Source organism: Urocitellus parryii, chromosome 7, assembly GCF_045843805.1.
Source record: "Urocitellus parryii isolate mUroPar1 chromosome 7, mUroPar1.hap1, whole genome shotgun sequence".
Lineage (NCBI taxonomy): Eukaryota > Metazoa > Chordata > Mammalia > Rodentia > Sciuridae > Urocitellus > Urocitellus parryii.
The window spans coordinates 71,200,332-71,217,372 of record NC_135537.1 but is presented as its reverse complement, the minus strand read 5'-3'; the positions used below and the strand labels follow the sequence as shown (position 1 = coordinate 71,217,372).

At 39.9% G+C, this 17,041-nt stretch overlaps 1 protein-coding gene across 1 annotated transcript in view; it reads right to left on the bottom strand.

Annotated features, from left to right (window-relative positions):
• Nucleotides 1-348: 348 nt before the first annotated feature.
• Nucleotides 349-17,041, bottom strand: part of LOC113177100 (extracellular sulfatase Sulf-1) — a 148,722-nt gene continuing 132,029 nt past the window's right edge. The window contains 8 exon segments of the mRNA XM_077800415.1: nt 349-2,038; nt 2,041-2,194; nt 2,196-2,351; nt 2,353-2,511; nt 2,513-2,715; nt 10,204-10,327; nt 10,421-10,563; nt 16,110-16,282. Coding sequence (XP_077656541.1) covers nt 1,890-2,038; nt 2,041-2,194; nt 2,196-2,351; nt 2,353-2,511; nt 2,513-2,715; nt 10,204-10,327; nt 10,421-10,563; nt 16,110-16,282 — 1,261 coding nt within the window. The 3' untranslated portion in view covers nt 349-1,889.

Here is a 17,041-nt window from a genome sequence, read left to right as displayed (position 1 = left end):
TTGGAAAATGTCAACGTGGGGCCCTTTGTTCAAACATTGCTGAATCCTTCAAGATGTAAGGACAGAACATTAAAGCAAGCACAGGCCCTTTGCAACTTCCCAGATTGTGTAACAGGAAACCACCTGGTGCTGCCTCTGCCACCACATCCTTCTTGGTGGCAGTGAGGCAAATCCAAGTCACAATCTTTGATCCGATAATGTTCTAGAATGTGTAGACTTAATGGGGGGCAGGCAGGGCTTCACAATTATGGTTAATGTTCCTTCATGTAAGTTGAGATAGGACTCAAGTTAACTTGCAGGGAACAGGTGCACCACGAAAACTTGGTTAAGTTCATTTCTCTGAAACAGTTAAAGTTCAAACACCTTTTATTTCAAGAATATTGCTTCTAGACTTTCCTGAAGCCAGAATTGTTCTATAAAAGTATCACAGAGTATTATACAGGATTAAAAAAAAACACAGTATGCTTCCTAATATCTTGGAATCTTTTTTACAAAGCACATCATTCATGACCATAAATATGTTTATTCTGTCATTCGGCCAATGACACACATCTGATAAACAGCTAGTTAATTTTAACATATGTACAGAGTCTATGATTAAGACTTAAAGTTACCAAAGATTCAACTATAACATGTTAAATTTTTTAAAGAGTTTACCTTGAACACTTAAAAGAAACATAATTTACCTAAATGCTTGAATTATCTAAAAATAAAAAGAAAATCACTGTTAAGCTAAACAAACAACAAACAAAACCTTCTTGGGAAGTTGAATGGGCTCTGATGACTCCGATGAGGTAATCCTTTTGCTGGAATTTAAAAATCTAATACGAAACAAGAATATTTGCAAGAGTACAGAGTTCTTCAGAAGCAATTTTGAACTATATCCTTAAACAAAACCAGAACTTGGCGATGGTCTTAAAAAGTTATATAACACAATGTTATAAAGTTAACCTCCCTTATGGTCTGTTTAAATTATGAGACATTGATGATTTTTGTTTATTGGAGAAAATTCGTTACATAAGTTCAAAACTACACATAATTTTTTCAAATGCTTAAGCTTATTAACCAGGCCAAGAAAACAAAATGCAGATGGAAATAAAAGGTCTTTAGTCCTTTTTTTCCTGTCAAGAAAATAACCACAATTTAGCAACCTTATTAAGCATACAGTGGACAGCTTGAGCCAGATGCAGACAGAGCAGGCAATCTTGTTTTATTTATTTATTTATTTGTTTATTTTTACCACCAACATTATTAGCCACGTCTTTCTGCTAATCAATTTTAGCAAGTCGAGGTAAAACACATGCAATATTTTCTGGCAAAAGCATGTTAAACAATATGTGATCCATACTGTGTGTCATCCTGGGGGATCTATTTGACTGCATCACACTGAGAGCAAACAGGGTGTCTGTGATACATCTGTAAAACAAATTAAATGCACCAAATACACATGGCATTCCAATCTCAAAGTGCAAGATAATTGAATCCACAATGATGGCACTGAAAAATTCCAGTGGCTCAAAATGAATCAAAACTTCCTTATGCTGGCAGCACAATGTCGCCAAGGGTGTTGGTTTTAGAAGCTTGGAAAGGCACAGTTTTAGCCATTTTGACTGGGTAACATTTACATATGCATGTCCCTATAATGCTCAAAAGATAATACTGGCTTAGTACCAAAACGAAAACCAAACAGAAAAAAAGCCCCAACCTTTCTTTCTATTCTTGGCAAATAATGAATTCTGATGAGTCCCTGTGTGCACAACACTTGCACACTAACTCTTCCTGCACAAAGGTACCCAGGGCTGCTTGGAATGTTGGTAGCTATGATTGCCCTTATTAGTTTACTAATAAAAAGTTAAAAAAAATACTGCATTTAGGATAAGGTAATAGTTTCATCTAATCGGAAGAGTGGAAAGCAGGCACTGCCTTCTAGATTGTAAGCTCTCCTTTGTGTGATTCTTCTCCATCCTCTCTGCTCTGCTGGAATGAATGGACTGGTCCATGATGGACATGTTGAAGGTCTGATGGACAGAGGCTCCACAGAATGCACAGGAAGATAAAACTGATGGTCAAAAACATCTTCTCCTGGACCAGCATCCTGGGGAAGTTCTTTCTGATGCCTGCTGATATGGGCTGCAGCCTGGGGGTAGGGCTGGTGCACCAACTCTGTCACACCATGGCTACTGAAATCACTTTCAGAAAGGAGTGACCTCTTCATTCCCCATCCATTTTTCAGTTTTACCATTTCTCCAGTGTTCAGAATTCAAACAATTCACTTCTGGAATGTCATTATTCCGTTCAAGTTTACTCTCTAGACTTAATGTTGGTTGGTTCAAATGCAGGGTCTGAAGGTTTGGCTGGCAAGGTCAAACAAGGTTCTTCCCCAACTGTGCGACTTAGGCCTTCATCTGACTCTGCAGAGGCCATATCCACTGGCGTAGAGAGCTCAGCAGAGACAATCAGGAACCCATCACCTTGAGCAGTTTTCGTCTGCTCAGAGTGACTGTTCAGTTTTCTGCTCAGAGTGACTGTTCAGCAGTGCAAATACTCCATCTATACCCTTCAAGTCATTAGTCCAGTCCACCAGACTACGTCTATAGTTGAGTCTGTACCTATAGATGTTTTCGTTCACACTGTATAGTTCCTCCGGGCCTTGCCAGCTCATGGCTGCCGTGAGTCTGGGCAGATTAACCTTCCCATCCGTCCCATAACTGTCCTCTGTGGAGAGAGAGGTAAAGGTGTCTCATTAGTGCAAAAATATGTTTCCTACTTAACTGGACAAGCAACTGACCCTGCAAATCCATTCAAAATAGAACACTAAAAGGTATTTTTTCCTAATCAAGGAGTAGCCTTAATTACAAAGGTAATTGTGTGACAACTAAAAATTGAAAAAAAAAAAAGCCAGGTGTGGTGGTGAATGTCTGCAATCTCAGCAACTAAGGAGGCCCAGGTGCAAGGATCATAAGCTTGAGGGTAGCTTGGGCAACTAGCAAGACCCTGTCTCACAGAATAAAAGGGGCTGCGAGATGTAGTAAATCATCCCTGGGTTCGATTCTCAGTACAGAAAAAGAGAGGAAAAAAAGGGAAAGAATAAAGAGCAAACAAATAAAAGCTTTTCCATGACGGTGTTGGAATTGGCACCGTCCTACCCATCAGAAGACTTGAGTTTTACTGTCACTCTGTCACCAGGAGAGCATGTGAGACTGTGTGAGTCTTGGTCAAGTGCCACTCCTCTCTAAGAGGAACTGGAGACTTTGGGGACACAACTGATTCCAGATGTTGGGGGGCAAAAGCACAAGATGAACCTGGAACAGCTGCTGGGCTAGAAAGCAATGCAGTGCTCAAGAATGATGGGGATGACCCAGCAGCACACTGAAGCCACTGGAAGGCACCAGTGGCTGAACTTGGAACACTTAGATCCTTAAAAGACATAATGATAGCAAAAGAACATCCATAGAATAAAAGGAAGGCTTACCATTCGATATGGATATAAATAGAGAAGTAAGAAGGGACATCACTTCTTTATTATGGAACACTACCTAAGAAATGGAAGGGACACCCAGCATCTTGGGAGGCTGAGGCAGGAGGATTGCTAGTTCAGAGCCAGCCTCCATAACCTAGCAGGACCTGAGCAACTTAGTGAGAGCCTATCTCAAAATAAAATGCAAAATAAGGCTGGGGATGTGGCTCACTGGTTAAGTGCCTCTGGGTTCAGTCCCCAGTACCAAAAAAAAAAAAAAAAAAAAAAAAAAAAAGGGAGGAACAACTGGGGTGGAAAAATCAACAATTGCATTCATCATGTTAACAAGGAAGAATCAAGACTGTCTGCAAAAGCTAGTAGGTGAATTACTTATTAATTGAAAAGGAAGAATAGCAATTATACAGAGGATTAACCTAGCGATCCGATCCATACTTTAGCCAAGTTATCAAAGGTTGCACCACCAAACAGATGTCATGCAGCTCATGATGAGATACCCTGAAGGTACCATGTTGTTTTAGGTGTATTCCTGCCCCAAATGCAAAACTCCAGTCCCATGATGAGGGACATCAGACAAACCTCAGACTGAAGGACACTCTGCAAAACAACTGGCCTGTACTCTTCAAAATGTCATGACCAATGACAAAATGTTGAGAAACTGTTTCAGAAGAAGTGATACTGAAAAGAGGTGACAATTTAGCACAATGTATGGTTCTGGATTGGATTCCAGATCAGACAAAGAAAAGCCAACGATAGTTATGACATTATTGAGACAATTGGAGACATTTAAATGTATAATGTAGATTGGATGATACCTATCAACACTGAATTACCTGATTTCAATAAATTTACAGCAGTTATGTAAAAAGATGCTCTGAGGAAATATATATTAAAGCATTTTTATATAAAGAGGTATGATGTCTGCAAATTACTTGAAACTGATATAGAAAAAGAAAAGTGTGTAATATGGGGGGAGGGGCAGAGAGAGCAAGGGGAAATGATGAAGCAAGTAGGGTAAAATTTCTTGGAACTATTCTTGTAAGTTTTCTGTAAATGTAAAGTTAAGTCAAAATAGCATGTTGAAAAATCAAAATAGCATGTTTAAGACCTAAAACGTCCATTTCCCTGTCCTGGGTTCTTCCAGCTCACAAAAGGAAGCCTTTGTCTTGGGCCATTCTGAGGTTCTTTATTCAGAGAGCAAAGGTCTGAGTAGGGTTGTTCTGGAGAGAGCATCTCTAGGCTAAATCTAGATGATTTCAAGTTGTGGTTATTGTCCCCCAACCCTCGAAACAGAAAGGTTGTGAATCCATTAAGAAAGATTCAAGAACACACCTGGTTCTCAAACTGAGTTGTAGTTCTTCCTTAATGACACAAAATATGGTAATGTCCTATGAGCTAGTGTCTCTACCCTCTTCAGAACACTGTTTCTTTTGTGAAAATGTTCTGTATTCTATTTTCCTAATAATAGCCGTCACTTCCTGGAGCTTGCTGTGTGACGTGCTGCTCTCAGCATGCTCACCAGCAAGGCTGGGACTTGAACCAAGGCTGACTGTCTCTAGCACCTGTGTTTATAACCACAGTGCAGTATAGCCATGTCACCCACAGCCATCATCAGAACCAACTGTTGTTCTATGGAGAGATGAATCAATACAAACCAAAGCAAGGTGGATGGTCTGGTTGTTGAGGGTGGAGCTCCATGTAGTCACCTGGCCTGGAGGACCTTGTACAAAGGCTCTTGAAGCAGTCTTGCCAGAGCCAGGCTGCCCCAAACTACTCACCATAGTCTCACACTGACCAGTTCAGGATAGGACAACTGGTCGACCTCAGATTTTGGAAAAGGACTACTGATTGACCACCCAGGGAGAGAGGAAGAGAGAAGAGGAGAAGAAGCCCTCTAGACCTCATAGTCATACACTGATCAGCTCAAGATAGGACAACGAGTTGGCCTCAGCTTTTTGGCAAAGGACAACTGGTAGTTCATGGCGGGGGGGAGGGGGGGAGGGGATAGAGAGAAAGAGAGAAAGATAAACTTCCCCTTACAGCCAGTAGGCCCACAGCCATGACTGCCAGAAACTCTTCTAAGACATCAAAGAGCAGAAATGGTGACTTTCAAATGCAAAAGGAAAAATAAATACCCTATCAACCTGTTGATCCTACTCTATTTTGCAAGACAGAAGTTATTGCTTACAAATCAAACTAAAAATTATTTCCTAAGTTGTGGGTGCCATGACTTCTTCTTACTGGAAAAAGACTGCATAAGAAAAGCGTTTCGGCTTCCTTTTCCTCTTACACTTTGTAACTATGAAAACAAGTCAACAAACAAAAACAAAAAGAGGTAACAGCTTTTTGAAGACCCTCTAAATAAATGTGAAGATTAAATTGTGAAAATCTATAAAAAGAAGATAGTTTTAAAACACTTATAATTCACATCGTACATGATAAATTTTCTATAATACTCTGCTGAGCTTTTCAATTCCAAATCTTTCAGATCTGATAGTTATCATTTTTCTCATTAATTTAGGATTAAGATACATTTTAATTAGTTTTTTTTAACTAACAAAGTCTTAAAGAACTAAGGCTTTTGAGTGGGCTTAAGTGGTGTGCCATGGATGGAGGGCCCTGTTCTGGTAAACGCCACCCAGACATACAGGTTTTCTGCTAGCTCCACATATACAGTGGCTTGTTTTGCATCTGTTCCAACAAGATGCAAAGGCAAGATGAAAGGCAAGACCACATTCAACATGCATGTAGGGTCCAGGGAGTCCCCAGGTTTGATTGACAAGGCAAATGTCCTCTTAGCAACTCCCCTGTTAAGATGTGTCTGCCATGGTGAACATCTGCTGTAAGATGGTTCACCTTATGGATATGAAAAGGTAGAGTCTGGAAATTCCAGTTATTTTGAATTGTAGAGTATCCTTAGAGTTGTCCTTTGGTAAGGAGCTTCAAAAGAAAAAGAAAAGTAGCAAGTAACATCCTGTCACCCTTGTTCATATACTTCCCAAAGCTGAAGTTGCCAAAGCTGTGTCAGAGTGACCACAAAAGCAATTGATTATTTAGCTCCTTGGGTGGTGGTGGCAGGGATCAGGAAAGGGGAGCATCCTGTCCCAGATGCCTGTCCCTTAACTGCACCCCAAGTACAGTTAAACCTCCTTCATTTCAGTTGTCCAGGAAGGACTTCATGGAGATAACTGACTCAGCTCTGACTGGTGTGTGTTGTAAGTTACCTGCTAATAATACCCTTTCACCTCTTTCATGACAGAAGTGAGAGGATGCTAGACTGAAAATCCCTCAGCTGTAAAACAGAGTGCATCAAAACATAACTGTGAAGTCAATATTTAGTGTTAGGTTCTCTTATAACGTTACACTTCACAAATGTCTGAATGCGACTGCAGGAAACAGGGAAAATAGTCCTGGTGTATGAATCTTTTAAATGTACTTGGAGGGGGGAGGTGACTCAGGGTCGATCTGGGGACAGATGGAGTAAAGGAAAGAAGAAAAATGGGAGAGAAAATAGAAGAGATGCATAATGGCTATCAAATATCCTCCAAACAGTTTCTTTGGTTTGTTTCCATCTTCTTCAACACCTTCCTATTGTCATTTAGCTTCTTGTTAGACAAACCAGTTGCTTCTAAAAGGAGGAATCTGTGACCCTAGCTCAGAAGGATGGAGGGAGAGGTGGCAGGATGAACAAGGTCCCCTGAAATGGCAATATTCTTTTATTTTTCTGAGAAGATATCCATCTGCATGGTGCTGACTGAGTCCATGTTTCTTTGGCAGAAATTTTTCTCCTAAGAGGATTCATTAATAAAGATTCTGGGGCATCCATGCCTCAGTGTCCCCTCAGAAGAGGTGGCAAGGACAGTCCCCATCTTCTTACATGGCATGCCTTTAATAGACCCTCCTGAGGTCTGTGCAATGGCTGATATTCCTGGCGACCAAGGCACACATTCCATGTGTGGGTCCCCCCTCCAGAGCACAGTGAGGTAGGAAGGGATAGATGTGGCTGAAGGGGGAGAAGATGTCAAGGCTGGATGCTTATGAGATTCATGTGTCTCAGTGCTATGTTGAGACTTGACTGAGTTTTGACTCTAGATATCCTGCCCTTACCTCCGGCACCTTCTGTGACTTCACCACCACCCTGCAGAGCCTTCCATGTTCTCCTAATTACAGCTGCTTTTGCCACTGAATGACCATTAATGAGGAAATTCCTTTGGTTTACTCCAAGTTCAGCTTTAGAATGTCCTTAAATTTCTCATTAGTCCTTTCATGTTACCGATGTTATATTAATAAAAATATTTAATGGTTTCCATGAAACCTCTCATCAAATTAATTGTCACTACAAAGAGAAGAGATCTCCCACCCTCTCCCAGGGCTCTGAAAGGCCAGTCTGTGTTTCTCTCCTTTCACATCATTCCATGCTCCAAAGCATCACCCAACAAGCACACAAGCATGGGGGTGAGTAAATGCTTGGAGATGCAGCTTGCTGGGTTGTTGAACTGATTTAAAAGCAAAGCGAAAGATCTGTAACCAGGAACCAAATGTGATGAAGAACCCACAGTTCCAACAAGACACAAAGCATGCACTCCAAGCTATCTTCCAAGATATGGTAAGAAGCAGAAATTAGTTTGAATGGTGAAAACATGCAATTATTGAAAAGAATTTTCCAAGAATAAAAAAATAAATGTGGATACCTGTGTGGGTCATAGCTTCCTCCATCTTTATTTCCTGATATAGGAAAATACAAGAGTGATTTATGTTAGCTTGAGAACTTATAAAACCATACACTATGTAGTTTTTCATGCACAACATCTAAACCCTAGAAAGAAACATATTGGGTTAAATACAGAGTGCTAAAATCCAGAGATTTTCTACTAGAGGGGTTCGAAATGAGGACTGAAAGCTGCAAATAAAAAGGTTTAAGGTTAAAAAATAAAAAAGTCACAGTTGCCATGAAAAAATAGTTGAGTTCATTTAAAAAGCAGTGAAATGAGTACTTCCGGAAGTTCACATAATTCTCAGTAGAAGTTAAATTTGGGCTCTTTTTCAGACAAAACACTTGAAAAATGGACCCATAGTGATCTCCCTTAGGAATAGTCTAAAAGGTGGATGACTTGAAGTGGAGCAGCAATAACGGACTCCACCTGGCACGTCATTCATCATTAAGGACTTTATCAGATGTCACCAAGTAGAGCTGCACTGTCAACACCAGTGAGTTAGAGAGTCATGTTCTTTTGGGGAGAGGTATCTGGGTGTAATATTTCTAGTGCCTCTAATAGTTGGTTTCGATTCCAGGCCTTTGTGGGCTGTTTCTTTCTTTCCTTTCTTCTTTTTGTAAGATTTCAGGAAAAGGTCTTGAGATAAGCAGGATATTTGAAAAGATTTGAGCTGAGAGGGGTCAGTGACCAAGGGACCTATTCTGCAAGCCCCGCCCTCTCTTGGCTTAGTGACTAATTTTCACTAAGTGTTAACTGAGAAGTGCTGATTGACAACTGAGATGTGATCTCCCTCACAGGATTTACATTTTCTTATAGGACGCTCACAGCTCAGAAAACTTTAGGATCCCATAGTGGTGGACATTATAGGCAGGAAGGATGGGAGGGGGGCCCCCCTTTCTCCCTTCAAGTCGTATGGCCCAGAGAGCTTCCCACTTTTATTCTGAGGATGCTGGCTCTGCATGGGACCCACAGACACAGTTTAAAACTCAGCTGCACACAAAGGGCTCCTGCAAACTGCTCCCAAATGCCTGTGAGTCCAGTTCTTTTTCTTTCCTTCTCTGGATAGCTGATCCTTAAATCTTTACATAAATATTGAGAAACAGTGAGTATTCTCATTAACTGGTAAAAAGCCGAGGCTGATTTTGAAAGAGAACTGCATCTCCATGAGCCAGAGGAGAAGTCAGTTCAACACTTTAGAGCAGGGACGGAACACTTGGCCGATTCCATACAGACCCTATTATACTTTCAGATCCCAAGGGAATACACTGCTCAGATATCTCTATTTTCAGATGGGAACTATTGGCAAAAAGAAATCTAATTCATTGTATTACAGACAAGGGTTCAACTGGGGGAGAGACCCAAACTGTGACAAACAGAAATAGAGCATTATGTATTTCCATCCAAGTTCCCTTAACAAAAGAGGATCTTTTGATTTTCTTAGAGAGTATTTTATGACTGCTGACAGCAATAGCAAAGAAATCCTCAGTTTTGTCTTGTCTTCTAATAGATGCTTTATCAGGAATTGGAGTTTACTAATCACATAGACTTGAGGGAGAGATTGGAAAAAAACACCAAATCACCCAAACTTTTTTTTTGTGTATGGGAGGGGGTGTCCCAGGGATTGAACTCGGGGGCACTCAACCACTGAGCCACATCCCAAGCCCTATTTTGTATTTTATTTAGAGACAGGGTCTCACTGAGTTGCTTAGGGCTTCACTGTTGCTGAGGCTGGCTTTGAACTCATGATCCGCCTGCCTCGGTCTCCAGAGCTGCAGGGATTATAGGTGTGTGCAACCGTGCCCACCTTTACCAAATCTTTTGATGGCTAGTTTTTTGACTGTGCACCCAGAGCTAAACTTAGAGACCAAATTATGTTTGGAATTGCCTGGAAATTTCCCTATACATATCCAGAGCTATATGTTTTTATGCATGTAGATATCTCATAGACAGAAAACTTGGTCACACAAAGAGACCTCTAGGCAATACAGAAAAACACAAGATTCTTGTCCTTACCAATTTCCAGGCCCTTCGGTCTTGGGTTGCACTGTTTATACCCTTGACAGCTGCGGAGCTCCATTAGCTGTACATGTAGCTGATTCAAAATGCCTCGTTCTACTGTGTGCACGGTGTTTGTGAGCTGGGGAGGAAGAGGTAGGAGGACAGATTGAAGTTCATGTCCTGGTTGTTCTCTTTCCAACAATCTTTCTAAAGTAAAAACATATTGTCCTACCTGATAAGGATCTGTATTCATATCAAAGTACTCCAGAAAGCCAGTGGCGAACTCACAGAAAAGAAAATTATGTGTCTCATTCACTGTCCGCAAACACCAGTAGGTGTTATTGTTAGAACTGGTACAAGCGCAGAAAGATCCCACTGTTGGATAGGAAAGGAAAACAAAACAAAAAAGAATGAAAAACCAGTCACTTCCGTTCTCTACACTGGAAGCATCAAGTGTTCTTTCTTATACTTCCTCCCATTCTATGCAAATTTGCTGTGAAACTCCCTGAAAGTGGAAAACAAGATGGTGGGTTTGTAGAGGGAGAAGGTCAAGTGGAGTTTCAGCCTGATTCTCCCCTTAGTTCTGTTAGAAGTCTCCAAACTGGGGTGAATGCAGATTGGGAAAAAATTATCAGAACATCTCCTGATAGTTGTTCTTTACCTTTTTTGAAAAAGGAAAGAAATGGAACTGGTGCTATTGCCTGTTCTCTAGGTCACGTGGCCAGTGGGAAAAATGGTCAATGGAAAGACAGGGTTCTGCAGTGTGCAAGGTTTTGGAGAAGGCTTGAACCCAGGTTGGTGGATTCTAGGATGATGTCATTTGAAATCACTGTAGACTCATTTTAATATGTGATTGGCTTTGACCTGAACATCTTTTGTACCATGCAGAAATTGCCTGGTACAAAGTATTGAAAAGAGATTATCAAATTTAAAAACAAATCATCCACTCTTTTATTTCCAAAAAGGCAAAGGGTACAACTTTGCTGACCTTCCTGTCAATGGTAATCGAGTTTCAGGAACATAGTGCCTAGCAAATATTTTCAAATCAATTAGGATAGTCATACTTATTAGGATAGGCAAATATTCCTTGTACACTATACATTTTACATGTATTAGCTCACTGAATTCGCAAATTAACCTTTGGGGACAGTTTATTATTATCATCCTCATTTTGCCCATAAGAAAACTAAGGCACAGAGAAGTTAAGTAATTTGTCCAGGTTGAATAGTTGACAATTGGCAATGTGGGGGTCTGACTACAGGCTTATTCTTAACTGCTAGACTCTATTGTCCTTTGTAGTATAAGATGCACTAAATCTGTCCATTTAAGTGAAAAGGGATATTTTAAACAATAAGTGAAAACTGATTGTTCTAAAAAAAAAAATCAATAGATTTTATTTTTTGGTGTAGCAGGTTCACAGAAAATTTGAGAGGAATATAAGAGTGTTCCAATATATCCCCATGGATATACAACCTCCCTTAGTACTGACATCCCACAGCAGGCTCATTTGTTAGAAATGATGAACCTACTTTGACTTATCAGCACTACTGTGATTGTACATTCTACGGGTTTGGACCATATATAATGGCAATCATCTGCCATTATATTTTCATACACAGTAGTGTCATTGACCTAAAAATCCTGTGTTCTATGCTCTCCTCACTCAATCCTGTCATGTTTTTACATCTTAGAAATGGATGATTGAGAATGATTTCATTGTTATATGATTTTTTTTTCATTGAAAGCAGGTGCTATGTTATTCATAATTTATATTATTTTTAGTTAAGCATTTAGCTCATATCTAAATAAGTTAAAAACCCATGGAACCAGAACTTTCTAATCTGTGCATAAATCATCCAAATCAATATTTTAAATAGGGTTTGAGCTTGTTTTATAAAATATATTAATATAATACCTTTTGATTGCTTTGAAAGAATAATTGATGAATCTCAGGAGTGATGAGAATTTATAAGTGAAATTTAAATAAAAATGACTGTTTAAGGGTTGGGGTTATAGCTCAAAATTAGTAGAATGTTTGCCTCACACGCATAATGCCCTGGGTTCAATCCCCAACATCACACACACACACACACACACACACACAAAAAAAATGAAATGAAATAAAATAAAAAGACTATTTAGTTAACAGTAGTACTTTAAAAAACAAATACCCCAATTGACTCAGCATGCTAAGGATACACATCTATTGAATCAGCACATCTTTCCAAGATATTTTTCAAATCAAGGCAGTCATAAGACCACATTTCCAAAATGAACTTTTGGTTCCCTACATTGTAAAGAATGACATCGAGATTGAAAAAAGAACAAAAGCATACTTAGTAAGTGTAAGCCACATATCTTGGGACCCCTAAAGGATCAATTGAAAATAATTTTTAAAGATTCTTTACTTTTGTCTCTTTTAAAATTTTTATTTTGTGAATTTTCATATTGTACTGGACAAGTTAGTATGGTAAAATTATAGACTGTGTGTTCATTTTAAAAACTGATAGTGGTGCATAGTCAAAAATGTTTAGAGATCATGATCCCCTCTCTCTCTCTCTCTCTCTCTCTATATATATATATATATATATATATATATATATATATATTTATTTTTTATTTTTTTATTTTTTTTTTGCTGTTACTTTTGAGTACCTACTACAATGCCAAGGATTCAAGTTGGCACTGCTAATAGAAGGAATAGGGGAATAAGAACATTAAAATATGGAATAGGAGATAAAATATATCAAAGCATATCACATATATTACTCTTCACACTTTAAATTTCACTATGTACATCACATCACATATATACCATTTACGTAACACATACACATAGATACACATATGTATTTGCATATGTGTACCCAGGATTCTAATATAAAATATATTTTTTTAACTGTGGTTTGTTGTGGAAAAAAGAAATTCTAGCTGTTCCAGAAGATCAATACCAAGAATGTTGTCCACTGGAAAAAACACAAGTTTGGTTTAAATGAGGCCTATTCTCCACTTTGTTCCTGAAAGCCAAGTGACAGGAGACTATCTTACTCCTTTTACGTTCCTCACATCGCTAGCGGTGACACCCAGTGGCAGGCACTCAAAGCTTAGTTAAATTGACATGAACTGAGTTGATCTTGAACGGGGTAGTTTGCTTGTATGCTTATTTATTTACCTAACATTGGTTCTGCATTTCCTCTGTGTCAGGGGAGACATTGTTACATAGACATGGTATCCTACCTGAGAAACTGGAAGTCCAATGGGAAGACAAATGTTAAGTGAAGACAAAATCTAAAAACGACAATGATAATGTATAATTGCAAATATGATAAGTGCAATGAGACACAGTAGAGCTCACTTCAGAGTGTGCAGCTGTTCTTCAGTATCCGTGTGGGATTGATTCCAGAATCCTCCAAGGATACCAAAGTCTTTAGATGCTCAAATCCCTTACAGAAAATGTCTGAGTATTTGCACAGTGCACATCCTGCTGTATACTTTAAATCACAAGATTACTTGGAATACCTAATACAACTGTGTACATAGCTGTCATACTCTATTGTTCAGAAAATAATGAAAAAAAAATAAACAGGTCTGTGCATGTTCATACAGGTAGCATTTTTTTCTGAATGTATTCCAAGCGTGGTTAGTTGAATGTGAGGGTGCAGAACCCATGGATAAGGGGGGCTAGGTGTGTGGTAGGGGATTAACCTGGTCTGAGGCCCAGGGATGATGTCTATGAGAAGTGACTTTGCAATTGAGGTCTGAAAGGACGAGTTGATGTTTGACAGGCGTAAGGAGAGGGCTCCCGATGACTGAGGAAGAGAGAAGTAGGCCAGGGTGGGAGGGAGAAAATGGTTTCAGAGTAGGACTAAACTGGAGGGTGCAAGGCTTCATGGGATATGTTAAGGATTTTGCATTTTAGTCTAAGAAAAAAGAGGATGTTATTGGGAGCTCATTCTGACTCTGTGCGGAATGGATTGGTGAGAGCAAGAGGAGTCTGGGAGATCAAATAGGAGGCCCGGCAGGGGTGCAGGTGAAGAAATAGAGGTTTGGGCAGGGTGCCTCAGCTCAGGCAAGAAAGCACAGAGAGGTACAAGGACCTGCTTCTGGCGGGAGCCAACTCTAGCTCCCTGTTTTGAATGTCCCCTCTTTTGAGGGGCTTTCCAGCCTAGAATGCACCAAGTTGGTCACTTCCTCAGAGCCCCTGCTCCTGTGTTCCCTCTGTGGGATGTGGCTCCCTTCCATTGGGGTGACTTTTCTCCACTCTTTAGGTTTCAGCTCCAGTGTCACCCCACTGCTGCAGCTTGGATCTGGGATGTCTCCCAAAGGCTCAAGGATTAAAGGCTCCTTCCCCAGATGGGCGTTATTGGGAGGTTATGAAACTTTGAGAGTGGGGGCAGCTGGGAGGTCTTTCATCACTGGGGGCATTGAAACCCTTGAAGGGGACTGGGACCCTGGCCCCTTCCTTTTTCTCTCTTTGCTTCCTGGCTGCAGTAAGGCAAGCAGCTTCTTCTACCATGTGCTCCCCCTATGACGACTTGTCTTTCCATAGGCCCCAAACCACAGAGGCCAGCTAAGGACTGAAACCTCCCAAAGTGTGATTCAAAATAAACCTTTCCTTTTTAAAAGTTGATTATCTCAGGAATTTTGTCATAGCAATGAAAAGCTGACCAACATACCCATCATCCCCACCCTGAGTCCCCTTAAAATTTTTGATCGGTTTCCCATATCACATGATTACAACTTGTAATTAGTTTATTTATTTCATTTACTTTCTTTGCTCACCCTCTCCCCCATTAGAACTTATTAAGAAGTTACAGAACAAGGTGTCCTGTTCGTTATTGTATTGTTGATATGTAGCTCAGAGCCGGGCAGAGAACAGACCCTCAGCAATCTGAATAACCCTCAGAGAGTCCCCAGCTCCATTTTAGGAACTCTAAGATAAATGCAATAACTTTCAGAGTCATCTGGTCTTGATGTGAATATGAATGTAAATGCAAACTGAGAAACATCAAAACAAAATGATAAAACAAAAATCCTGCTGCCTAGGACTTCAACCCTCTCAAAGATGGTCTGTGGATTCCTTGGGATTTCCAAATCCCAGTTTGAGAACAGGCCCCCCTGGACTCCAGAGATCATCTCAATTGGGAGACGGGAGCTTTTATCTACTCCATGGGCTGGCAAGTCTTCAATTGGGAGAACATACCACAGAACTCTTAAGGTACTATTTCTACACGTCCTAGGTAAATATTGTACATAGATCATTAAAGAAAATAAAAACATTAATTTAAAAAGTGCACAATAATTCTGTATCCTAAGGAATCAATGCAAAGCCAAATACTTTTATGGAGTCTTTACTATTCTATAAGAAGGATGCTGACACTGAAGTAGGATGAGATGAAGTGGGTATTGGCTCAGAGTTTAAGGCACCCTCACCGCTCTTTTATTTTCCTATGTTACACTTGCAGTATGCATGTGAAATACAGTAGAAACAAAATTTTGGGGGGTGAAATTGTCCCTGCATTCATTGTTATTTACTTATAGAGCAGTCTTACGGGGTAGTAACTCTGCCAGGTACTGGCTACTCTGTGAAACATCATCAGGAAGAAAAACCCTGAGAGAAGCTTGATATTAAAAAAAAAATACCACTAGGGGCATGTATGAATATGTAAAACAAAACCCACCACTATGTGAAACTATAATGCATCAGGCAAAAAATGCCAAAAATTTTTCTAAAGAAAAAAATCTGGGGTTTTTTTTTGGAAAAATAATTCGAGTATAAAATATAATGTGATGCTTTCCTCTTGAATCTCCCTGGATTCTTGGAACTGTGCTGCTGAATCCCTAGACTGAGTAACTATGGTATGGGCCATACCATTTCTCTGCAGGGTGGCGGGAAGAGGCATTTAGAAGGAGCAACTTACAGTTCCAGAAAGGGGCCGTCTGCCAGTGGTTGTTGTCGTGGGTGAAGCAGGTGAGGCCAGGTAGGCTGCACTCCTCCCCCTTTCTCTGGCGTTTCTTCTCCTTCCTCTCCTTCTTTCTCCGGCGGTTCTCCTTGAAAAGTTGCAGTTTGCTGTCAACTTCTTGAGCAGCCTCCCTGTTCCAATAGAAGGGATTTTATTTTTTTTTTTTTAATGATGAGAAGGTACTTTCTTGATGAAAAATAGGATTGTTGTTGTGAGTCTTGCACCAACATTTAGATACATCCAATAATAGATGACCTTTACTTTTTACAGAGAACTTCAAAATATAATCAGCAATAGTGAGGGCAAACTCAATAAGTGACAACGGACTCAGAACTTATTAAACCTTAAAACCATCAACACCTTTTTTCTTATTTACATATAAGCATCAATTGAGATAAATGTCAAGTTAAATCAATGGATCCTGTTAGCCACACCCTTTGGACAAGGGGCTTAAATTTCTGGTAGCTCAGTACCAATAGAGTCAATGGTTAGTTGAACCAGATGGCTTGCATTAGACAGTTTTAAAAATAGGTTTGGAAAGCTGATTTAAAAAAAAAAAAAACAACTTTATTATCTTGCTTTTTTTTTTTTTTTTTTGGTACCAGGATTAAACCCAGGGGTGCTTAGCCACTGAACCACATCCCCAGCCTTCTTCATCTTCTTCTTCTTCTTTTTTTTTTTTTTTTCCCTAGAGACAGGGTCTCACTGAGTTGCTTAGGGCCTCTCTAAGTTGCTGAGGCTGGCTTTGAACTTTCGAATCTCCTGCCTCAGCCTCCTGAGCTACTGGATTACAAGTGTACACCACCATGCCCAGCTATTTATTGCTTTTCCACACAAGGATTAAACTTCATTGCAGTCCAAATGCTAAATCTCTTTTTATGTACAAATTC